Source organism: Pygocentrus nattereri, chromosome 7 (genome assembly GCF_015220715.1).
Source record: "Pygocentrus nattereri isolate fPygNat1 chromosome 7, fPygNat1.pri, whole genome shotgun sequence".
Taxonomy (NCBI): Eukaryota; Metazoa; Chordata; class Actinopteri; order Characiformes; family Serrasalmidae; genus Pygocentrus; species Pygocentrus nattereri.
This window is the reverse complement of record NC_051217.1, coordinates 2,663,888-2,689,412: the sequence shown is the minus strand read 5'-3', so window position 1 is coordinate 2,689,412 and position 25,525 is coordinate 2,663,888. Positions and strand designations below refer to the sequence as shown.

The 25,525-nt window shown below is 44.2% G+C and overlaps 1 protein-coding gene and 1 non-coding gene across 3 annotated transcripts in view; both read right to left on the bottom strand.

Moving 5' to 3' along the window:
• The window catches only part of dennd4a (DENN/MADD domain containing 4A), a 31,885-nt gene extending 10,474 nt beyond the window's left edge, over nucleotides 1-21,411 (bottom strand). The window contains exons 1-20 of one of the 2 annotated variants that reach the window (XM_017691616.2): nucleotides 21,210-21,411; nucleotides 15,106-15,450; nucleotides 14,257-14,503; nucleotides 13,907-13,976; nucleotides 13,351-13,520; nucleotides 12,424-12,662; nucleotides 12,226-12,292; nucleotides 12,055-12,113; nucleotides 11,733-11,877; nucleotides 11,240-11,415; nucleotides 10,640-10,740; nucleotides 9,777-9,998; nucleotides 8,915-9,060; nucleotides 8,478-8,504; nucleotides 6,384-6,517; nucleotides 5,670-5,802; nucleotides 5,347-5,553; nucleotides 5,101-5,229; nucleotides 4,312-4,456; nucleotides 1,809-1,931 (exon numbers count right to left, since the gene is read on the bottom strand). In XM_017691616.2, coding sequence (XP_017547105.1) covers nucleotides 1,809-1,931; nucleotides 4,312-4,456; nucleotides 5,101-5,229; nucleotides 5,347-5,553; nucleotides 5,670-5,802; nucleotides 6,384-6,517; nucleotides 8,478-8,504; nucleotides 8,915-9,060; nucleotides 9,777-9,998; nucleotides 10,640-10,740; nucleotides 11,240-11,415; nucleotides 11,733-11,877; nucleotides 12,055-12,113; nucleotides 12,226-12,292; nucleotides 12,424-12,662; nucleotides 13,351-13,520; nucleotides 13,907-13,976; nucleotides 14,257-14,503; nucleotides 15,106-15,416 — 2,851 coding nt within the window. In that variant the 5' untranslated portion in view covers nucleotides 15,417-15,450; nucleotides 21,210-21,411. The remainder of the gene's footprint in view (nucleotides 1-1,808; nucleotides 1,932-4,311; nucleotides 4,457-5,100; nucleotides 5,230-5,346; nucleotides 5,554-5,669; nucleotides 5,803-6,383; nucleotides 6,518-8,477; nucleotides 8,505-8,914; nucleotides 9,061-9,776; nucleotides 9,999-10,639; nucleotides 10,741-11,239; nucleotides 11,416-11,732; nucleotides 11,878-12,054; nucleotides 12,114-12,225; nucleotides 12,293-12,423; nucleotides 12,663-13,350; nucleotides 13,521-13,906; nucleotides 13,977-14,256; nucleotides 14,504-15,105; nucleotides 15,451-21,209) is intronic. The other variant, XM_017691625.2, reaches the window with a different exon arrangement.
• A 1,949-nt stretch (nucleotides 21,412-23,360) lies between these two features.
• trnaq-cug lies at nucleotides 23,361-23,432 on the bottom strand. The gene has a single exon. It is a non-coding gene; the product is annotated as a tRNA-Gln (tRNA).
• Nucleotides 23,433-25,525: the final 2,093 nt, after the last annotated feature.

Below are 25,525 nucleotides of genomic sequence, written 5' to 3'. Positions count from 1 at the left end.
GAATCTGATTCCAGTCTCTACTTCTGCAAACAATTCTGACCTGAGGTTTTTCTAGAACGAAGGATTTAACATCAAACCACTCTGAATGACTTTGTCTGCATCTTAATGATTTAGTTAACATTTAATTAATAAAATCATTATTATTAAAAAAGGAGTTCCCCTTTAATACTTGTGAACTGGCAGGCTGGCACATTTACATTACACGGCTACATTGCATTCGGTGTTCAAGTGTCACACATTGGCCTCATCCATCGGACTTCAACTCCCAGAATGCACTGGGAGTTCCTGTGACTGGACTCAGGCTCTTGCTCCTATCAGCGCTCACAGTCCGCAGACTTTTAACTGTGTTTTTTACTTGTGTCTCATTACACTTTACAAACAGTCAGTGCGAGGTTTTGTTTCTCCGGAATCTACTGGTTGTTCTCTCTGTTTGACCGTGTTTATGACCCTTTTGATTCGTCTTTTGCCTTTCCCTTTTTGGTACTTTTTGTTGGTTGGTTTGATTCGTGATTAGACATTTGGCCTGAACTTTGATTACTCCTTTGTGTTTTGCCCCTTTTTGGCTTTGGCTGCTGGGTTTACTATGAAACCGTCTAACCTCTCATCCGCCAACGTCTGGGTTTCTGTCACTTCACAACATCAAGACTCAAACCTGATAAAAGTGATAGGCCTTGAACTTAATATAAAGAAAATAACTGCATTTAAATCACAATATTATTAAGAAAAAAAAGACTTATCACAAATCACTCAGCCCTGACACAGAGACTCCCACACACACACATATACTGTTTACAGACAACTACATTCCCCATGGACGCTCTGAGGAACTAAATATAGTATTTTGACCAATGCATCACCCAGGAGCCCTCACTTGAAATGTTATGGCACATACATAAGATTCAACATTGAAAACTGGCTCTAAAAATGTGATTCGACTCAGAAATCCATCCCAACGCTAACACAGCAGGTCTAATTTTGTGCACCATCACTGCTGCACACCACATCTACTGAAATAGATACAAATCGCTTACAGGCATGGCTTCAAACACACAGCTACTGCAGTACACTCTGAGATGGGCACGGCTTTCGTCACGTATAGATTCTAACAGGGCTGAAATACACTGGCAAACACACACACACACACACAGGTTCGGATTGCCTCAGATTCAGTCAAACAGAGAAAGCTACTGGAGCTGAAAGATAATATCATAGTCACTCCCTGCCTCCAGAGGTGAGCTAAAATAACAGCCACCCATTCTCTCTCCTTTCTCCTGCTCGCTATCTTTGTCAGACTCTTGCTAAGCCACCGCATGCACAGCCTGAGTACGTTTGAGTCTCTGCTGTCAAATCTCAGCTTCTACCTCTCAGATCTCTCCTGTGAGCAGCGCTGCCTATAGCTTTATGTTGGAGTCCCTTTCACATTCACAGAGCCTCACTTCTCTTTTCTCTTTATTCTCCCTCTCTGTGTGATGACTTCTCCTCCTACCAGGTGTGGTGATGTTCACCATACTAGATGTGTGTACCTTTTTTGAGATTAATGAGAGGTCGAAAAAAATAATGGAAAGAAGCAGAAAAAAGGGACAGAACTCTCCTCACTCCCACAGCGAGAAATAACGACTCTCGGAACGGCTCAACTTTTTCCGCAAGGGAGAGTGAAAGAAAAAGTTGGAGTGAGAGAGCGTGATGAAGAACGAGGGAGAGGGCTTCTGAGTTAATGAGGGAGCACAAGCTCTGTCCTGCAGAAAAGGCGAGATAGAGAGGGAGAGAAAAAGGGCGTGGATGATGCAGAATGAGGTCAGACAGGGCACCTGTGCTGGATCCATCATCGCTGGAGTCCATTTTAGTGAAGTCGGTATCAATAGAGGCTCGTTCTGCCGAGTCATTGGAGCTGTCCAGACTGCCATGGCTGACACTGTCGAGATCACTGGCATCTGCACACAAAGGAACAAACAGGAGACTCAGACTGAATGAGGAAAGAGACCCTGCTTAATCCACAGCAAACAGTCTACAGTGTACATCTCACATAGTTCATTAACAACACAATCAATCAATTCCTGGACTGTGGCTAGACACGATTGGCTACTTAGATCTTTAAACCTTGATATTTGAGCCGAATGACATATGCATGACAAGATTTCTGTTTGGGCGCATCGCAGTTTCAGCCTACTGCAGTCGCAGCCACATATGAGTAGGCCATAATGAGCTAGTGCAGGTGACACCATGGGAATAGGAGGAGATCAGATCAAGAGCAGACTGAACAGTGACAGTTGGGGAGGCAGCTATCTCCTCTCATCTTAATTGGCCCCATTAATGCCTGGCTGGATGGACGGGGAGGCTGGCAGAGGTTGTGGTCTTGGGAAATAACGGAGATGGGAGCTGTGGAGATGAGTTCCCTAAGGAACCAGGCTTCAATTACCTCACCTCACTGCTGTGGTAAAAGGAAAGATGACGATATCACTTCTGCATCTACCAGAATTTTTCCGCACTTCATTTTGTATAATGCTCAGATCGTCATCTTGAGATTGACTGTAAGGAATGAGTAACAGATCAGAGGAATTAAATTTAGAAGAAGGCGTCAAACGTAGAATTTGGAGAATGGGGTGAGACGAATTTTGAAATTCTGCTATTTGATAACTCAAAGATGAAACTAACGTAGCTTTAGTCTGACTTGGCACAATCCAACTCAGAACATGTTTATCATTAAAAAAACTTGCCATTTAAGAAAAAAAAGGCTGTTGAGACATATTATTCTATAACTGCCAACAAAACTTGCGTCCGGACTTCTTTTTTCCACTGTTCCATGTGGGAAGGTGGGCAATACTGAACATTCAAATAAACAATATTTTAAAGCTTTGAACATTAGAGTAGTTGCTTGGCTGACACATGCATCCCTATTGAGCTTACACTTTGAAAGTGAAAGTTCTGACGGCTGCGGTTGCAAAAAAGGGTACTTTTCCAAAGCATAATGCCAGGCTGAGGGTTGAAATACGCTGTGTGCAGTGTGAACTGGTGTTATGTGACTGGCTATGTTTGAAGAGAAGAAAGCAGAAGAAAAAAGCACTTTCAGGAAGTGCAAGTCAAACTGAATAATACTTCACTGTATCAAGTAATGCCATCTGTGTATAGGCTTTCACCCAACAATGACTCTAATTAGTCTAATTAGTCTGTAATTAGACTAGTGTATAGCTGGATAATAATCAAACTCTTCATAGAATCCACATTTCTTTTATTATGGCAATTACTTTTTTATTCTATATTGTCAACAGTTTTACAGCAGGTGCATTAATAACCTTTATTTGTAAAGAGTGGAAAGTGCAAAGGGTTTAACTCTGACTCTACAGTCTCTTTCTCTCGCACTCTGCGAAAAGCCAATCAAACTTTATAGAAAATATCATTTCACCACAACTGGCTCTGATTGATAGGTAGCCCATTTGAACTGGACAACAAAAGATAACAAAATAAGAGGCAAGGAGAACATAATTGGAGCATAAACAAACTGGCAAGACAATTTAACTCCTAAAAAAGGAGAAACACAGAATGTTCAAGCACAATTTTGCCTTATGGACAGTGATTAACTTGAACCAGACGACTGTAAGAACGAAAAGTGTAAAGAGATAAAGGTTAGGCTCATGAAACAAAAAACACCTTATCTTGTAAACATGAGGAACTGGCTCATTACTCTTTTTGATGATGTGACTACAGTCAGTGAGCTGCAAGCAAGATGAATTCTGTAGTGTACAGAAGCATCTGAACTGCTTAGATCCTACAACCATGGCATTTGACAGGGCCAAAAAGTGGGATGCTTCTAACTCCCAGATTGACTGCCTCACCTCACAGAAAGCCCGTTAATGCATTTTGCTTACTGAAGGTGAGTCTTAACACAAAAAATTTACAAAACAAGGAAAGACAGAAAGTGGATGAATTGCAGGCCTGGTTGAGCATCACCAGGGAGGATATCTAGTGATGTCATCGGTCACAAGTTTCAGGCAGTCAATGACTGCAAAGGATTTGCAACCAAGTACTAAACCTGAAGAGTTTGTTAGGTCACATTAAGTATAAAAAGGGTTGTAATTCCTATGTGGACCACTGTATACTGATGTGAATACCCTTGAATGGAGAGAAACAACTTGAATTGATATTCTAGACAATATTTAATTTCAAATTCAGAGCTCTGAGGTACAGAGCCGAAAAAAGAAAAACTGTTAGTGTCAAATTAGTTACAGACCACGCTGTATAAAGTACTGACAATTGACCCTTCCCCTCTGGATCTAATTTGGCTTTTTTTTTACTGTTTATCAGGGATGTGCGTACCTGAGAGATGTGTATCTTTGGACTGACCAGCCTGTCTCTTCCACACTTGTTTGAACTGCACCACACCCCGAACCACATTCCGCAGCTTACCCCACAGGAAATAGCCCCCTCTGGTGGAGGAAGGCCATGTGCTCTCTAACACAGCCTGAGGAAGAAACAACCCATGGAGTTTTTAGACACGAGCATGAACACTTGCATGCACTGGCATAGACACACACACGCGCACGTGCACACACACACACACACACACACACACACACACACAGATTAACAAAGTAATTCTTCTGTGTAACCCCTCTCATTATCTTAAGTAGATTGTGTTCTCTCTCAAGGACTGGCTGTAATTACTCTGATAGAATTGGAACAACTCTCAGCTGTCCAGACATGTGTTTCTTAGTGTGTGTCTACTAGGTGATTTTCGGGACTTCTTACAAGGCAGAGAAATGCAAGCTGTCCCTTGAGAAGCTTTCAGGCAGCATATTAATTTGTCTTATGACAAGAAGCCTGTGAAACAAAGCTGACCTTGGAATCTATGCTAGTGTGACCCTCTAAAATTAGATTAGCTATTCAAATTCAGTCAGGAAAAGTCTGAATTCTCACATTGTATTACTGTTGATAGGCATTCTCAGAAAAAAAACCTGCATTAACTTACATTATCTTTACATGGTTTATACTGCTATCTCTGGCACAGAGCTATTTAAATCTAATGAAAGCTAATACAATGTTTAAATGTAATCCAGTACTCCAGATGCTGCAGAAAGTTCCAATTAGGTGAAATGTGACACTCACTCTGTTATAGTATCCATATGTTATAGCGTTGGGCTGGACTCCAGCTTTCTTCATCTCAAATAGTACACGCACAGCCAGAACTGGCTGCCCATACTGCCCACACAGCTGCATCAGGATCCGGTAACACACCTGCAGAGGCGCACAAAATAATGATGCGTTTACACCATAGCAGGACAACAAAAAGCCAGCCATTATTTCAGATGACTGGCTCCAGGCTGAACGATTCTGGCTATTCTCATAGTCTACCTCATCAGGGGGCTGCAACTTCTTGTCCTGCATCTTTCTTAGGACATCATAGGCGGTGCGCAGTGCCCGCACCTTGGAGTGACACGAGGCCACATAGGCAGGCAGACAGATAAACCACAGGCCATGGCAGTGGCGCAGCAGACACTTGGACCACATCTGAGGGATGGACGAGTAGGTCTTGGCCATGCGCTGGGCCGATTTGATCTCCTGATGAAAGGAGGGGGGATCACAAAGACAGAGTTGAAAGAAGGGGCAGAAATAGAGATGCTCTTTGAGCAGCATTCTCTGACTTGATGGAGCAGGAGCAAGAGGTGAGGGTGCACCTGTTTGGAGCGACGGAAGATGGCGGCAGGGCTCCCGGGGCTGGTGTGTCTGGAGGTCGAGGTTGCCATGGGGATGCTGAGGCCCTCCCGGGGCTCACAAAGCTCAGTATTCAGCACAGGGAACCCGCTATATCTACACAACACATGCAGCCAGGACATGTTATCTATCAATACTGCATACTGCCAGGCCTACATAGACTAAAATGTGTCTGTGAATTTTGGATTGTGAACACTGTGGTAATGTAGCAGAAAACGTTTCTCTCTCTCCTTTATGTAATCTGACGCAAAATTTGTGTCATACATAAAAAAAAAACCCAGACGAACTATAATATTGTGGCATCCATCACAATCGTTAGAGAATTGTTAGAGAACCATTACAACCTACTACGCACAAGCTCAAAGGTGCCAGATTGAAAAACATCACAATAGCAGTGCATTTCCAAAGAATAGCTGTATTTGAATAAGATCATATGCTCTGCTAGGCAGCTATTATTGTACATTCTGGATGCTGAGTGAGGGGATTCATAAACATTGGGATCCCTGGAGATTTTTATTGTTGGCTTCACATCCCTAGAGAAGAATCGCTGAGGATTACACATGCCTGGAGCTTTTTCATAATTGTAGACTGTTGAAAGAAACCAATTTTATTTTATATGTATGCCATTTGTGTTTCGTTTTGTGTGTGTGTATATGTGTGCAGCATGTGTGTTTTACCTATAAAGCATAGATGGCTCCTCTCCTTCGGGCACAAGGGGCAACTCTGGGGGTGTGATGTAGACTGTGTGCTCACTGCGATGTGATTTGTCCAGTTCAATGAGCCTTGTGTCCTCTGGCCTCTCACTGTCCACCTAGGATTAAAACAAAGACTCGTCATAACCACAGCCGGGCTTCCGCCATACAAACACAAACAACAGTCTGGCAACAATGAGTGCCAAAGGATTTCCCGCAGTCTGGCCATGCCGACATTTGGCATAAAAACCTGCAGGGAAAACCATATGACCTAGGATCAGACGAGAGACAGCTTTTAGTGCAAACAAGCTTAATAATCTCCCTCAACACTGTATCTGGCTGATCTCACATGTGCACCAAGAAGTCCTGATCCTCCCAGCCTTCCCCCATCTACCACAAACACGCACCCCAAGTGCAGTGACCTGAACTTAATGCTGAGAAGTCATGCTGCTCTAGGGACGTGAAAGCATTACTATGCGGTGCATCGGCAGGCTAGCCAGTGGCTTGGAAATGCCACAGTACATTTAGCCTGTAGATGTCTGTCTGAATGTGCTCCTCCCTCACACTTCAAAAAGCACTGACCTACATACATCCAAGGCCAAAGAAATAAACCTAAATGAATGGATCATTTTTTCTTGTTTGTCCATAAAGGATGGAAAAATCAGTTACTCAAGTGTTTTGTTTATTTTTGTACAACACGTCATCGCTATCAAAAGTAACAAATAGCCTTCTTAAGCAGGAGAAGCAGACACACAATAGCCCTGACATACACTGGCCAAATATGCTGACCTGAGATTTTTTTTGGATCAATGGCTTTTTCTTTTAGCAGGGCGTAATGGCATCGACTCCAACTCCAGAAGAGGTGCTTTAATGTACAGGCCAGCGCAGTGGCATGAGTTGGGCTCTGCAGGGCAGGGAGGTCACAGTGCCCCCTCTGAGCATCCATATGCCATTCCGGTGAGCTGCTCTGTATTGCATTCAGGCCCTGCTGGCCAATGTTCCAGTTGCTGTGCAAACCCAGCCAATCTGCTCAAGCTACATTTGACTTTAAAAACAGCTCACACTGTCACTTTCGTTACCAGTGTACTGCTAAAGCACTGTCCTCGGCAGACTTTAAACAGCAAAGGGCAAGCCAGGGCAGGGGATGTGTGACCGTGGCTGGTTACGGACCTAATGAACAGAATGAGGCAGAGTGAAGCCATTGCTGGTTCTTTTTTCGCACAGTGAAGTCTGGGTTGGAGGCCTTGTGACCGGAAGGTCGCTGGTTCGATCCCCAGAGCTGACAGCACATGACTTAGGTTTCCTTGAGCAAGACACCTAACCCCCAACTGCTCCCTGGGTGCTGCGGATTGGGCTGCCCACCGCTCCGGGCAAGTGTGCTCACTGCCCCCTAGTGCGTATGTGGTGTTTCACTGCCCAGATGGGTTAAATGCAGAGGTGAAATTGCCCCGTTGTGGGACTAATAAGGGTCACTTAATCTTAATCTTAATCTTAAATAAGAAGAAGCTGTCTGTCCCTGCTGTCTTGCTGCTGTCAAAGTAAGTGCGGCAGGATGACAGGACACAACATAACATCATTCAACGTTCATGTGCAATAGCTTCATGAGATGTGTGGAGGTGACGGAGCATATGAGGAGACATTCAATGACGTGAGGCACTTGATGAATTATGAATGCTGGGCGCTTCTGAATGTCTCGCTAGTTATGCAGAGGCTCGTCTGGGCTGTACTGTAATGGTGCTTTAATAATGTAAGCCAGCGGCGCAAACTCATAGAGAGAGCTAAGAGTCCTAAGAAATCTTTTAAACACTCTCAAAGTCAATGCAGCTCACAATGCGTCACAAAAGCACTGCATGTGAAGAGGGACTGAACAGATTTTCTTTTCATAGAGCCAAATTGTGTAAATTAGCTTGCCTTGACGATGACAAATTAGATAACACATTGTGCCCTTGGTCTTCCTGATAATTATGTTCCACAGACATAACTGTTACAGAAAGAACTGAGTGCAAACAGAGGCAGAATTCCTTTAAATAAACACTTCCGTACTCCTAAACAAAAACACAGCAGAATCCAGCTGCTTACCTTTCCTCCTTTTTCCGTGCCAAAGAGCTTTCCACGTAAGCAATAAAGGCAAGAGTTAAACCAAAGAGTGAGGAAGAAGAACAGGTAGAGGGGCATAAAGACAGAACAGCGATTGATCAGAGAAAGAAGAAAAGGCAGAATGCAACAGCAAGCTTTGCTCATAGAACATGAATTAACTGACATAAGTAATCCCAGAAGATCTGAGCATCAGAAAATATTACTCTTATTGTTCTTACAGGTCATTCTGCATTCGCTCCAGTGAACGTTTTAGATTTTTGGAATTCACTGGTCAAGATGCCTGGAGGATAGAACTCATACACTTTAAGAGCTGTAGGATCTCAAGCTATAAACTAAGCAGTTTTTACTTCGCAATAAATGGGGAAGCCTGTTGAATATTTCATAACCTTATAGTCATAAATTCATCAAAAAAGATCTACCTTATCTACGCAGTCATCAAAGAATGCTAGGCTTGCGTCCTTATCGCTGACAAAGGAGCACTCTTCAATGAAGCGGATGAACATCTGGGTCTTCGTCATGAGAGAGTAGAACTTCTGGTGTGAGCGGTCTCGGCTCTTCAGGAACCCTGCACAGAACAAGGGCTACCTTTTAATGTCAAAAGTACCAGGGACAAGTGACACAGCACTCATTTCCTGCCAGTTTGCTACGATTACGCATTCAATCAGTCAAGGCAGGGAAGTCAAACTGACACCTTACATATAATGTCAAACTAGCACTCACTACACTAAGACTGAGGGGTCCAGCGCAAGAACATGGAGTAAGAGAGTGCAACTAACCCCTGTTCCCTAGTTACATAAGAGGCTGCAGATGTGCTTTGAGACATTCTAGTGAGTGTTGATATTTGCTGGACATGTCAGCCAGGCCTAATTTGAGCTGGGGCTTTAGAGAAAAAAAAAAGCCACGCTAATTTCAGGCCTGATTTGAGCCAGACTTCACAGGCACAGCTCCAGATTTCAGCTTTCTGGCCAGCTGCAGAGCCTAGCAGTTCTCCCAAAGAACTCCTGTAGACTTTTCTGCCTCTAAACAAGACTCAAGGATTGAGATATTATTGTTTTTCATGCTGGGATTTCCCAGTAGATAATGCCCTTAACACTGTTCACATAAACACCTTCAGTTTTTCTCTTACTGCAGTTATTACAACAAGCAAAATTCATTTTAAAAAATGCTATATTCTTTTGTTGGATTCAATCGTATCTGGCACTACTGTTCAGCAAAATAAGGTGAAGATACAGTATTTAGTAATAAACTGAAACCAGACAAAGAAATAGAGGCAATGCCCACCTTGCAGGTCAAAGAGAGAGCTGGCATCAGTCGCTTTTTCTGAGGGCGCCTGCGTAATGGGAAGCAAGTAGGAGCGGTAACCCTTCAAGATGGCAGCCATGAAGCGCAGGAAAGCTTCTTGTATCTCTAACTCCAACGTCTGAAGACTCTTCACACCACTTCCAGGGTCCCGCTCACTCATGGCCGCCTCCATCTGCCCTTCCTCACGACTCAGATGATAACCTGAAGAAAATTTATACGCCTTATGTAAGCGAAGGTCACAGTCTTTATTCCTATCTCATCTGAAGAAGATCCATTTACCCTTTCATGGTTATGTAAGGAACATGTATACTGATAAAGATACCAGAGTGAGCTGTGATCCATCACTTGTTTGAATATGTAACATTCACTAGCACTTTCCTTGTGCTCTGTAATGTAATCCTACAAGGAATTATAGTGCATTTAAAGCTCATGTTAAGAGGCATACCTATCATACTGTACATAGCAATAGAGAAAATATACTGCTGACCAGAGTTAAGTGGCTTCAAAAGAACCATCAATCAGCACTCAGGCAATACACAGATAACACCACAAGGTTCAAGAGGTACTAAGATCCTGGCCATGTCTCTGGCCAGCGCAGTGCTCTGCCTTTAAATCTCAAAGCATTTCAAAGCTTAGTGCAGTTACCTCACTTTATTCTGTCAACCGTTAATAAAAGCCTGGATAAGTGATAAAATAATACAGCCACATTCCAAAAAGGACAGGGCAAGTCCACTTAGACAGCCTTTCTAGTCCATGTCCTTGAATGGAGACTCGGAGGAGAGAAAAGCAAGAGTGAAAAAAAATGATCTAGTCTGCTGACACCATATTGACGTTACACTCACCCTCCAGCAGTTGCTGGTGGAGATTGCTGAGGGTGTTGATCAGATGTTTGCAGGCTTTCCTTGGAAGGATCTTCCATGTGAGGGCTCTGCGGTCCTCTTTGCTGAAACCGCACAGACATTTATCATCAGAGGGAGGAGAAAGTAAGAATAAACAACGGAGAAAAGAGGAGATGGAGCCAGGCCCACAGACAGCAAAGCTGAGAACTCCATCTGACAGCAACGTGGCCCTCGTGACCTCAATAAACTCCTGAACATCCTCCAACTGGCTAACAAACAGAAGCATGTGGCCACCACATGTGGGACTGGGTCACTTATCTCTTGGAGAACACCGTTCAGAGCCATTTAGCACTAATGCAATGACCATATGGATAATGATAAGTTTACCCATTAACACTGTTAAGATCCTTTACTCGACATGACTTAAAATCTTTGTCAAAACAGAAAGTCCATCTTAGAATTATGAGAGGGAAAATGGGATTAAATTTTCTTTGAATTTTTATGGAAGAGTTCAGAGCTAGGTTGAGCTTAAGATCACAGTTCAAGCTTCAAAGAGACACTCTGGAGAGCTCAGAACTATGTAGAGGTCAAAAGATCACTCACTGGGAGATGGTGTTGGTGTCCAGGTCCACACAGCTAATGTCTGCTGGTGGCTCATACAGGTCGAAATAGCGCGAGTCCACGCCGACTATGAATGGGCATGGGGCGCTGAGGACATCAGCCAGGGCTAGCGGGCACAGAGGAATGTAAGGGCAAGGCCAGTGGAAGGGGAAGATCATCTAGAGGAAACACAGTGTAAATATTCAGTACCCTGTTACAGGCTCAATCCATAATAGAAGAAATAACCAGTAGCACTACATACGTGGCATACAGCATGCAGTAATACAATTCTGTAGTAAAGAGTTTAAAGCCTGAGCAGTTAAGACAAAAGACAAAAAACCTCAAGAAAAGAATCTAACACTCTCAGCACAATCCCTCCAAACTCAGAGCACTGACACACTTATAGACAGCTGGAAGCGAAGCCAGCTGTGTCAGGAGGTCTTGCGGATAGCATGTAGGTACAGCCCTGCTCAGCAGCGAAGGTCAGCGCACTCACCGACACCAGGGCCTCAGTCACGCTGGTCAGCACAGCCGGCCGCAGAGAGTGCACTAAAATCTTGTGCTCAGTCACAGCCAGAACCAGAAGAGTTACTGCATTCTTAGGACCCAGGTTCAGCAGCAGCGTGGAGAGCCTTCCACCACTGAGGGAGAACACACAGAGACACAGGTAGAGATTTACCCACACAAGATATAGTCATGAAATATGATCTGACAGTTCAATCACACAGAAACAGGCTTGAAGCAGAAGGGCAACTATACAAAGGGGCAGTTTATCATGTAAACAGCAGCATTCACCTGACACGGACTGCGTGACCTACCTCAGAGGCAGAGGAGAGGATACTGGCTGGCTCAGCATCAGGCTATCATGTGGAGACAGCTGTGTAAAAACACATACATACCTATTTAAACAGCGGCATGGCTAAACTACCATGCACCCTTCTTATACAATGATTCAAAGAGTGGAAGCATCTGGCAAAGGCCAAACTCACCTGGACAAGAATTCGTGGTCTTTGAGAAGAGGGAAAAGGAACTTTGTGCATAAAATGAGAGATATGCCTGGAGGGAAGACACAATGAATTTTGTTTAATACCCAAATCTTAATATCCAAATGCTTTTAGTTCAAAATATATTCATGCAAATGCAAAACAAAATAATCAAAAGATAAAGAGACTCGCTAAGACACAAACTTCTCAATGGGCAGCGTGTGAGGTCCCGAAATGGAGTAGCGGTAGAGGAAGGTGAGGAAGCTGCGGAAGGCATCAAAGAAAGGCCAGTGAGAGAGAAGGCAGATGCTCTTGTTGGTTTGGACTGAAATAGAGTCGTCTGCCTTCAGACCACTGCTTTGCAGGCCTAGCTGAGAGCGCTGTCGGTCTGTCAAATTCTCTTCAGGGTACTGTTCGTAGAACTGGATGGCTGCACCGTAAACCTGAACATGCAACACACACTTCATCAATGCAATGCCACAAACAGTCAACATCATAATGCTTTCAGAACATGGAAAAAACATAAATGTGCCATCAAATTATCAAAATGCAGATCAATTGGTTTGATCTATTTTTGAAAGTCTCCAATAAATATTCTTCCAGGCGTGCCAATTCTTTTCTTGCTCGAGAGACGCTGCTTTGTTTTTAGGCTGTCTGTTCCTTTTCAGAACAGCCAGATCTGAAATATCTTGACATACTCGGGCTTCTTTGAAGTCACTCACCTAAATGAATAAATTACAGAATGGTGCAACGTGAATACCCTGGGGACTTGTGCTTGTGCTTGTAGGACTGTATTGATGCGCTCGGTGCTCCTAATGTACTCTCTACTAGCCCAAACAGAATTTGGCCTATGCATTATTAAGCAGACCAATTATAAATGTTCATCTCCCTGTGAATTTTCCTTTTGTAGGTCATGATTCATGTGACTTTTTGATATGCTGCACGTAAGTCTCCTGCTGATTGAAATTCCTACCACAGTTCCGAAAGAAGCAAGACAATTCACCTCTCTCGCCTGCGTCTGATTTCATTGAAACTGCTATCAGAGCAGGGTCAGACTTGAGGACTGAATGGTGCAGTGTGTGTGTGTGTGTGTGTGCCCAAACATGCATTTAGAAGCATCTGTGTGTTCACCTTCTCTCCAGAGGCTCCAGTAAGTACGAATGTCGAGAAGACAGGAAGAGAGTATTTGGTGTGCGAGGGCCAGCACTCTATGGAGGCTCCCATTGGCAGGCAAAAGAGGGGCACTGACTCCGGCAGAGGGAAAGAGTCATAGTCCTCCTCAGGGTACCTGGACAAGAGACCTGAAGACAGACAATAAACATCATGCTAACTTCAGCACTTCTTAATGAATCACTAGAATTATTTACGCTGCAATTATGTGGTAAATCTTCCATGTAAAAATGTATTAGAGGCAAAGGGCTGGGGCTACAGCTTCATCCTACTGGGCTGTGCAGCCCAACCATAACACATGAGAGCAATCCCCATGAGCTGGACATGTTCTGGCAATGAGCAGCTGTATCATGATTTCACATTTCCCTTGCCCTGTGAGAGTATCAATCACCACATGACCACCGCCCCTGTCTCTCCGATGATGGGGAACTGGCTTGCTGCTGCTTTCTTGCTTTTGCTCAGCTTAAAACCACTTTTGCTTATAGGTTAGGTGATTTAAGTACATTTCGGTACACACCTGCTTTGAATGCTAGAGTGTTGGTTTTGGCCAAAGACTTTTTGTAGCACAGGTATACCGAGGACCCCCACTGAAAAAGGACAAAACAAGCATAAAGGTGAAACTTTGCTGAATTATTGCAGCTGGCAATTGAAAAATATATATATTGAAAAAACAAAGAGACTTAAAAACAGGACCACGGCCACTAAAACTGGCATGACATATGTTTACACTGCTATCTGTTAGTAAACTCAGAACTAATGCTGGGTGCTGTTTTAGCATTCACGGCTGTAACCGTATTGAATTATCACATACAGGACTATTTATACACTCATCACATGCCTGTAAGTAAGAAGGGCAAAACTGCTCACCATGCTGCTATTGAGGTTCTTGTCCACCTTGCAGAAGGCATGTGGTGGTGTCTCTCCTTTGCCAGGAATAATGACACAAATGTCTGTGACAGCCAATGAGGAATGAGAATGACTCTCAGGGGCACGCCGGTACGTAACGTATATCCTCTGGGAGGAGGAACTACTGATGTTGGCTGGGCGACCGGAGGGTGTGGTCTGGATAATGTGACAGCCTGGCTTTAGTTTCTCCCTCCACTCATAGAGCACTCTGGAAAATAAGCAGGGGAACAGACAATGTTGGTGCATCCATGCTTCACAACATACAATGTCATTTTTGTATATCTTTAAAAGATCCAAAGAAATGTCATCAAAGTGAATCGCTTTAGGTGATTAAATGTGCTTATATTTATGATTTATTTCTCAGAGAATGCTGTCTCTGTGCACACTGGACATATTTTTACATTTTGTTGTTTTGCGTCTAAAAATAGACATGCAAATGTTCTGAATTCTAATATCTTCAGTGTGTTATTGATGCAACTGCTTCTTTTCTTGCCTGAAAGCTAAATCATGTAACTCCAGACTTTAAAAGCTAAACAGGAAAAAACACAATATACCTAATCCTAAGTACAAAATATCGTCAAGCTGCATGAATTATCCTAGACCTTATTTCCAAAATATTGAGATTTACTCAAAGATTTTCTCGCAAACCAAATCATTATTTACTTCAGCAATTATTGCTTAAGCAAAGTTTGCTATGTTAATACTCTAGTATTACCTATTTCATTTACTGCTATTACATATCTATTATAATCATCTCCTGTAATCTAGAAAACACCGGAGCATGGGAACGGTAAACACGCATGAACTCACCCAAGGTCAGTGAGGGGTGGCTTGTCCCGTCCTCGTCTGTAACACAGGAATATCTGTGGGCCCATGAGACTGCCTCCGTTCAGCTCGGCAGGCAGGCCTGAGGGGGTGCAGTCTATGCAGGTGTAGCCCCGTGGCACCTCCTCACCCTGGGAGCGAATAACCACCGCCACATCAGTGATGGGGGCTTTGGGCTGAGCTGAGCTCCGCTGGCAGCTCTCCTCTGAGGTCACATCCTCCTCGAAAGGTTTAGAGGAGTCGGTCAGGCCCGCCACCACAAAGTAGTCCGCTACACGTGGGCTTTTGTCCTCCATCTTCTACCTTCCCCATAGAGAGAGGACAGTATATCTGAAAGGTAGGCAGGGAGAGAGATGAAGGGAGAGAAAAAGAGAGGGAGAGTATGTGAGAGAGGGGCAAATGCAGGCAGAAGAATGTAGGACACACAAGGTCTACGTTACAGGAAGACACTCGCTTTAGAAAGTTATGTGAAACTTTAGCCTAACCTGAGAATACCAAACACAGGAATATCACATATTGCTTTTAAGGACAGACCGTAACTGGCTATTGTGAACCTCTGATACAACATTGATTTTTTGCATGGAAGCATGATGAAGAATGACTACATCGCAGGAGGTATATCTGAAGAATGCATAGTAATGCATACAAAAAGCATTCCAGCATCTCCTTGATGTAAAAAAGACATTTTAAAAAGCTCAGCTGTTCGCTCAAGCAGTGATTATATATAGACACGCAAAAAAATCCATATCTAGCATAAACATACAGAACACTGTGAGTGTGGCATGACTTTCTCCGCTCTAGTTCTCTTACTGTATTTCTTATGGATACAACCATCTAACACACCCGCACAGCAAAAAACTGACTCATATGCCGCTAACTTCGCATGAAATAGGAAAAAGAGCATGTGGTAGCAATTACTAAGCATTCCTGCAGAACATAAAGTCATATTTCCGATCATATGAGCTATGGATCTTCGAAGGCATTTGTGCAATTTCTCATCACAGAATAAATGTACTATGAGAATAAACATTTAAATGGAGTGCACATCCATGTAAGAAGTGTCAACAGAATAAATCAAGACTGACTTGTGTTGTGACATTAGAAATGTGCTGTTTCCAAAAGAACAGATGTTGCTATTAGAAATGCCACAGGCATCTCAGCAGTTCCTCTAAATGGGCTAAAGCTGGGGATTTTACAGCACACATGTGAAAGTACCTTCTTGGTCTAGAACAGAACTCCAACCATATAACCAGCTGAGTGTGACTGATTCTCTCTGCGTTTCATGGTCCCATAAATAGCAGCGAGATTGTGGCCAGTGGTGCGTGGCTGTGTGTGTCCCAACCTGCTTTATCACTTTCTCCCCGTGCAGGTTGCCCATGCCCACAGAATCAGTGATAAACGGCTAGCTCCGTGCTCCTGCTGGGTCAGTGTAGGACAGGGCCAATAAAGTCATCTACCATTGTTCAATGTGCTACCAGGCCAAGATGTACCACTAATTACATCTACATGCAATCTGAAATGTGTTTGCAGTTAGAGTATAAATCAGACAAAAACACTGATTTTATACCATCATCACACATTGCATTAATAAGCGCACTTTCTGCCTGTTAACTAATGCCATGCAGCACTGAGATTTGGCTAGCATCTTGGAATTTAAATGAGTGTATTGTACGGTCATAGGCCAAGAATAACAGCCGGCTCATTATATCCAACATTTTTGAACATTTGTAATTTAACATTATAGTACTGATATCATTAGACAGGCTTTTATCCAGGCCTACTTTTGTGTTCCCACCGAGTGTCATCTTCCATACTAATACAGCAGACGAGCACTTTCTCTAGCTCTCTGTATGGTATAAGGTGGCGAAGAGCTTTGGAGGTAATGGCTTTTCAGTGGTTTCCATTATGGGCCAGCGGAGTCACAGGACAGGGCTTAAAAGCTTAGGAAACAAAAGTGACCTACTGACTAGCTCCTTCATGAGGACTTCTTCATGCACACCCACGTTTATTTAGAGAAGCAGATTTGTTAAAGGTGATGAAGATTAAGCAGTATTTGTTTATTTGTGGTAGTATATTTTGAGGATGGCTCATAAAATAGCTGGTTTCAGTGGTGTAAACTAGACTTTCAGATTAGACGTAGGGAGTAAACCCCTAATCCTTCTCATCCTCATAAAACCTTGAGGCTAGAGGCACATCTAGAACATGCTTCCTCTGCCCCCTCCAGCTCTGAGAGAAAAATCAACGCACGTTCCTGGATTTTTCCCTCTGCTTTCTATGTTTTTGCACAAAATCGTTTAGAGTTTGAGCTGCAAAAATACCCAGCATTTCTCATCGCTCTCTCCGAGCAACAGACACGAGGCCGCCCACTATCGAACATCACTGTTCCCAGATCCACCCACACCTGTCCAACAGGCCACAGGCTGCAGAAAACTCCGCTAAAAATATAGACGCAAAACACAGCAGATGTGTCACATGTTACGTGAGAGATTTAGGATTATATATAGACATAATCTCCCGGTCCAACAACCATGCTATCTGCTGAGACTGGCAAGCACAGAGAAATTATAATCTTCACCATGGCAACGATGGTGAAAAAATGTTTATTGTTTTCTGTTCTGCTGAGAAGGGAGAAAATGACATACAAGCCTAAAAAACGTTCTGCAGTGATGTTTGTAAGATCTGTAAATGTAAATACTTGAAGAATATTCTGTATAATTAGTACCTTACACCCCAACCAAGTTTACAGCTTAATGACAATCACTGTACTTTGAGAAAGCCGTAAGTGTAAGCTTAATTCAACATCTGATTCATTTTCAAATTGGGAGTGGCCTGAGACAATAATATCACTGTGATAACCGTTGAAGTCAAGGAACGCCTTTCGGTAGACAGCAGTTATCTGATTCACCTAAGAAAACTGTTGAACCTGACTCATCACTCATCAGACACGTCTTGACAAAAATGGGCAGGCCCAGACAGGAAGCAACGTCCAGATTGAGAAACACCATGGCAACATCATACAGAAATGGAGGAATGTCCGGAAACAAACTGGAAGCTCTGCTTTCATCACAGAGTCAGAGTGGGTCCCACGCAGCGGAAATCCTGCCATGAGGAACTTGCGTAAGTACAGCACTGAGTGCGTGAGCAGACACTGCCTCCTTAGGTCACCAATTAAGAAACAGGGAACTCTTCTGCTCTAACGATGACTGACTTCCTGCCAGTCTCTAAGGAACTGAGGACCAGGAGAGCTAACCTCGGGCTAACATTTGCAGTGGTTCCCTTTTTCACTTTAAATTGGCTGATTTTAAATGAGTCACATCTACTGGAGAAATCGCAACTCAACTGAGTGATGCTGGCTCAGCTTCCGAGACCAGAAAAGGATTGCAATACTGTACAACTTGAGTTTTCTACTGGAATGTAAACCATGCAGAGTAATGATGCTGCTTATCAGTACACACACACACACACACACACACACTTTCTAAGCCGCTTCTCCCTCAAGGGGGGTGCTGGAGCCTGTCCCAGCGGTCATCGGGCGGAAGGCAGGATACACCCTGGACAGGTCGCCAGTCCATTGCACAGCAGACAGACAGACAGACACTCACACATTCACACCTAGGGGCGATGTAACATCTCCAACTGGCCTGACTGCATGTGGGGGGAAACCGGAGAACCCGGAGGAAACCCACACAGACACGGGGAGAACATGCAAACTCCACAGAGAGGACCCCGGTCACCCGGCTGGGGAATCAATGAATCAGTGCCTCCACTATATCACCCCTAACACAAGTCACTTTATATATATCACTTATACATCACCAGTATTAAGATGTACATCTTCTACATCGTATTCATGCTGCTGTTATTTGCACCTTCTATTTATTGTTTATGTTACTTTTGGGAGTTAACTGGTCCGTGAGTACAGTGTTTTGTTCCACCTCATGTACCATGTGATGCGAATAACAATAGAGCCTTATCTATCTATCTATCTATCTATCTATCTATCTATCTATCTATCTATCTATCTATCTATCTAAGGCAAACAAGTGTAGTACGAAGTAGCATTCCAGGACTTAAACAAGGGTAGTAGGGCAGTTAAACATTAAAGTGGCATGAGCAATCTAAACGTGCCAGCTGCTCATAGATCACTGCTTACAGACCATGACCTAAAAGCCTTAAATTCTCCCAATGTGAAAAATGAACTCTTTCTCCCTGGACAATAGTCTTCCCAGCAGTGGTGCAACAGCGTGCCATCTTCCAATAGCTGTATTGTTTATCTTCTCTCTCTGGGAGTCTTCCTCGTGGCTGCTGGCAAGATAAGCATTGCCCTTCTTTCACCAGCCTGTGGCTCTAAGGAGGCCGAGGATAAGCCAATTCTAGGGTCTGTCAAAAACAATGAGCCTGATCTCATGCAGCTGTTTAGGAGCCAGGTTCTGTGGCCCAGGGCCATTGCTGTCTGCATGAGGGAGGTTCCTGCTAAAGCACAGCTCTGGAGCAGCAGGGAGGCCAAGGGGGGGAATGCAGGAAGCGGGAACTAACACAGCACACTTGGCCAAGCATCTGGTCCTGCTTAAGCCACAGAGGTGGACATTTGACTCCTCTGCACCATGGCGAGACACAAGCAGACATCCGCATACTTAGGAAAGGAGGAGGCAGGCTAGTTATTCCTATCCCAAATGTCTTGTCCAAGAGACCAGACTGGGTTACAGGTAACACAACATAAGTTCTTACCACAAGAGTGGCACGTCCAACAGCAAATGAGGATCAATGTTTTACCCCTGACAACAACACTAAACTGTTCCGGGCCGCGTTCCACACAGCTCACGTTCAAAGCTTCACAGGCTGCATTTATTAACCTATCTAAGGATTTAATAATGCAAACAAAACAGGCCATCAAGATACGCTGAACCGCTACAAGCCGTTTTAAAAAAGAAAACGACAACATGACAAACGTCTCAAATGGACATGTCACAAATAAGGCTGTTCAAGTTGACGAGACATTAAATCAGCCTTTTCAGTAAACTCAACACCCAGGCTTTAGGCAAGCAGCCCTGCCCTGTCAGTGTGGGCTGGCAGGTTTGACCACAAAAATCTCATCATCACTTATGAACAACAACCTAATCTAATGTACTCTGTGGGTGGAGTGGCTCCTCAATTAGGACTTACACCGACTCAAACACAGTCATTTTTAAACATTAACAATCATAATTTATATCATAACTGATTTCACACGGTAACGCACGTCTTTTTTTTTACCTACAGACCCATTTACGTCACTCCATTTATGAGTCTACTTTACCAAGGGTACAGAGAGTTTCTCAGAAATCAGACCCGATTTAAAGCCGCTCTCAGGTCAGGAATAAATCGGCGAGAGGCCATGTAACACACGAGTGAGTCTCTACATCTCTACTGTCTTTGAACTTGAAATTTTCCATAGGGACTTCAAATGCTTTGGTACTAAATCAGCATGCGGATTTCACACTGAACGTTCATCCACAGAGCTCAAAACTCTCCTCAGCATCCAGCATGTCAAATGAAAACACGCCAACATGCAACGTCTCCCTCATCCTTTAAAGATCCACAGGAACCTGTTCACATGGGCTGGCCGCACTGACCTGCTCCACCGTGCCAGTAAACCTACACAGGCGAACTGAGAGCGCAGCAGTCGGGGTGTTCCCAGAATACAAAGCCGTAGTTGGTGGTCTACACTATTCATCACCATCAAAGGGGATGGAGGGCTTCGTGAGTCATGAGATCACACTGATGGCTGCAGCCAAACACCAACACCTTCGTGCGGTCTAACAATATTAAAATATATTCATGAATAACTAAGTAAATAATAACGGACATTTCGCATTTAACGCTGTAGTGGACTAAATCACGCTTTGATGGTGAAGCCTGAGCAGGCCGACATCATCACAGCGCCAGAGCCGCTAGGAAAACAAATCAACAGCGACGCTTCCGTTACGTCCACAGCGCCGCCGACATCAGCGCAGCCGAGGCTGGACGCAGTGTGCTGTTCCGGTTATTAATAAGGAGGGAAATATTTCAGTAAAATGACACAGAATGGTTTGTATTGAAGGGATACTTACGGTATCGGCAGAACGGCGCTCGGACGGTCAGTTCATTGAAGCTTAAACCATAAATTCAGCTCGCGTTACAGAACCGACCTGTTATCTCCTTTAAACAAACGAGCTGTATAAATACGCGAGTGAGGAGCTCCTCTCGACCAGCACACCGCCGTTAGCTCTCTCTCTCTCTCTCTGCCTCTCTCTCTCTCCCTCTCTCTGCCTCTCTCTCTCCCTCTCTCTGCCTCTCTCTCTCTCTCTCTGGCTCTCTCTCTCTCTCGCTCTCTCTCTCTCTCTCTCTGCCTCTCTCTCTCTCTCTCTCTCTCTCTCTCTCTCTCTGCCTCTCTCTCTCTCTCTCTCGCTCTCTCTCTGCCTCTCTCTCTCTCTCGCTCTCTCTCTCTCTCGCTCTCGCTGTGTCTCTCTCTCGCTCTCTCTATCTCTCTCTGGCTCTCTCTGCCTCTCTCGTTCTCTCTCTCTCGCTCTCTCTCTCTGCCTCTCTCGATCTCTCTCTCTCTCTCTGTCTCTCTCTCTCGTTCTCTCTCTGTCTCTCTCGCTCTCTCTCTCTCTCTCTCTCTCTGTCTCTCTCTCTCTCTCTCTCTGCCTCTCTCTCTCTCTCTCTCTCTCTCTCTCTCTCTCTCTGTCTCTCTCTCTCTGCCTCTCTCTCTCTCTCTCTCTCTCTCTGTCTCTCTCTCGCTCTCTCTCTCTCTCTCTCTCTCTCTCTCTCTGCCTCTCTCTCTCTCTCTCTCTCTCTCTCTGTCTCTCTCTCTCTGCCTCTCTCTCTCTCTCTCTGTCTCTCTCTCGCTCTCTCTCTCTCTCTCTCTCTCGGGATGCGCTCGGGCTCCACGCGCACGCGCACGCGCCGACCCCCAGACCTGCTCTCCGCGCACGTGACCACCACCGAGAAAAGGACGTCAGTTCACCGGGGCGGAGGCAGTGGGCATCCCGGCCGCTTGGGCAGTGAATCGGTTGTAATGAACGAAACGTGTTCGCGAGCAGCTTAGACGCGAAAAGGCTGAGGCTGCCTTATTCTGAGACACCCGGCCGTGGACCGCAGGACGGCCCAGATAGGCTGCCCCCTGGTGGTCCTCGGGCCATTATTGAGAGGATATTCAGTTCAGTGGGCCGTTGAAGGCGCTTGTAATAAAAAGCAGGGGGGGGGGGGGCAGTATGCCCACTTGCCCAGAGCGGTGGGCAGCCCTATCCACAGCACTATGCAATTGGGGGTTAGGTGTCTTGCTCAAAGACACCTCAGTCATGGACTGTTGGTGCTGGGGATCAAACCAACGACCTTCCAGTCACAGGGCTCCCTAACCTCCAGCCCACGACTGTCCACTAAAAGTTTTTGAATGATGAACGCTGTTAATAAGCCCTGCAACAAAAATGCACAAAGCAGCTTTATAACATTTTCATGGCTTCATATTTTTTGCCCGTAACCAGGCTAATGATTTCATGATTAAATGGTTATTTGGATCGTCAGATTAACGCAGAATGTGTTGTATATAGTTCTATATAGAACCTTGTTGAGAACACTTGTATGAAGCGCCGAAAAGGGTTCTACTGTGTTCATATGAGGTTTATAACAATAGACGAAACCCCTTTTACGCTATATAAACAAGGAACCCTTGAATAAGCATCGTTTTTAAGCGTGCAGGCCCCCAAACGTCCTCAGATTAGCCCAGTTTTTTGTAATTTCCTGCGGACCTTCAAACTTTCTGATGATAAATGGGCGATAAAGGCCGAGAACCTCTAATTCAGTCCAAGAACAAATGTTACAGACACCAGTGCAAAGTGTATTGAAAGAAAATCGTGGAGTGTCAGTGAAGCGCCAGTCCCAGTCTTCTCATTAGTAAGCGAAGTGCTGCTCCCATGTGGCCGCTCGCAGGTACTGCGCCGATCATTCGAGTGAATTCAGGCTTTATTTCTTTTCGGAGCTGAAATGTGATGAAACAAAGAGGTTTTTAAGGCACGTGGCGTGAGTCGAATTTGTTTTCTGTTTGCTCCTTTTCTCTGTTGCTGTTTCAGCCAGTTGGCTCGTTCTTTGGACATACAAGAACTCGCTTATGCAACAAACGTATTACATCAGTGTTTATAAAGTTATCTCGTCCAGCTGTGCTGCATTACATCACTGTTTTCTTCCGTCTGTGCCGCGATGCCGTGGGGAGTAAAAACAGCTGCAGGTTCCACCGAGATTTGAACTCGGATCGCTGGATTCAGAGTCCAGAGTGCTAACCATTACACCATGGAACCGTTGAGGCGCGGGCCCGCGGTCCCCGGTCACATCTTTGAGACCCCTGCTGTCTGTTTGTCTTTTAAGCCCTTTTATTCGTCAGTGAAGTGTTTTAGGTTCTTATGTGCGGGTGTAAATACGAACAGTGACTATCAGGCAGCGGTTCTTCCATTATTTAATCGGATGAATCCGGTTTTACACAATAAAAGACCCATAGCAAAACAAACACTAACGTTAATTTCGTTCAGTTCTGCAAGAGATCAAATTCTACAGATCGGTGAGACCGAATTTATTTTCCATTTGTACTGTTGCCGTTACCGATAAACACTGTGACGTTAGCTGACTTCCACACAAACATCACACCTCTCCTGTTCCACACCCAGCCACCCATCCCACGCTCTGCTATAGGAGTGGGCAAAAAAGAGAATGGAGTGAAGCTAAAATGAGTTACAAACTATGTAAACTATGTATTTCTGACCCTTTTCCCCATTTTATTTGTACAGTGTCCTTGGGTGTTTGAAAGGCGCTTTAAATAAAATGTATTATTATTATTATTATTATTAAATCTTCTTCTTCTTTCGTCTGCTCCCTTTAGGGGTCGCCACAGCGGATCATCTGCCTCCACCTTGCTTTTTATAACAAACTTTATTAAGGAATATTATTTCAATACCAACACATTTTCAGATACAAAATACAAAATCCACATTCATCAACATTTCTACAGTATTATTTACATTAGAAACATACAGCACTGATTAAAAATCCAGCAGAGTCCAGGGGAACCTTCTCTTTCCTCGAGTGTCTATTGTCCTCAGTCTTTTGATCTCACACAGTATTTGTTTATAAAGAGTTTCTGCAGGTATTTCGCACTGCTCTATAACCATTTCACAGCGCGTCTTCCAGATCTTACAATTAACAACACAAACAATGAACCAAGAAAATTCTAACACACTTTTGGAAAAAATTTCATTAAAAATCCCGAACATTACACTTTTAACATTAATGTCCAAATTCAGCCCAATATGCCGTAATTTCCTCCAGATATCTGTTGTTCTCGGACAGTGAATGAAAAGATGTTCAATCGTCTCGTCTTCACTGCAGTCAGTCATCGGACGCGTTTTAGTTGTGATGGAACAGCTCCATTTCACTACACATCTGACGGGTAGCCGGCCAACTGTCACCAGCCACATCACATCTCTGACATTCTCAGAGACGAGTGTGGATGAGATGTTTTTCAGACAAGCTCGTCCTTCGGTGGGAGGTAAATGCTTATGATGGAACATTTCTCCATAATCTCTGTCCTGTCCTCTGGCCTCCATCTTGCCCTGTCCACTGCCTCCTCTACTTTTACACCAACCATCTCCATGTCCACCTTCACTACATCCATAAACCTTCTCTGAGGTCTACCTCTTCTCCTTCTACCCGGCAGCTCCATCTCCAACATTGTTTGACCAATATATCCACTATTCCTCCTCAACACATGTCCAAACCATCTCAACCTGGCCTCTCTGGCTTTATCTCCAAACTGCTCCACCTTCACTGTCCCTCCCTCTGATCTGCTCGTTTCTAATCCTCTCCATCCTTGTCACTCCCAACGAAAATCTCAGCATCTTCATCTCCGCCACCTCCAGCTCAGCCTCCTGTCTTTTAGACAGAGCCACAGTCTCCAAACCGTACATCATAGCAGGACGCACTGCTGTCTTGATACATAGTTACAAACTATGTAAATGAACTATGTTAAAAGAAGAAGGAAAGAGACGCAGACAAGTTGAAAAACAGTAAGAATCTAGACAAGGAAACGTTTGGGACAGCTCCTCCCAGCTCTCACAACAGGTGGTCATGGACTTAATCTCTGGAAGAATTCAGTTCAGTTCAACTTTATTGTCATTATACAATACAGGGTAGTACAGTATAACGAAACACTATGGGGCTACTTTTCCAGTGCAGTAATAAATTGAATTATCCTGGGATTAAAGAGAGGAATTTAATCTTTTAGCCAATGAAAATGAGGGTTTACCAATTTCCATAGAAGATAGAAGATGTTGCCCTAGCAGAAATGTAAATGCTACCATTTCTATTTGTTTAGTACTGAGAGAGATTATGTCTCTGGGAA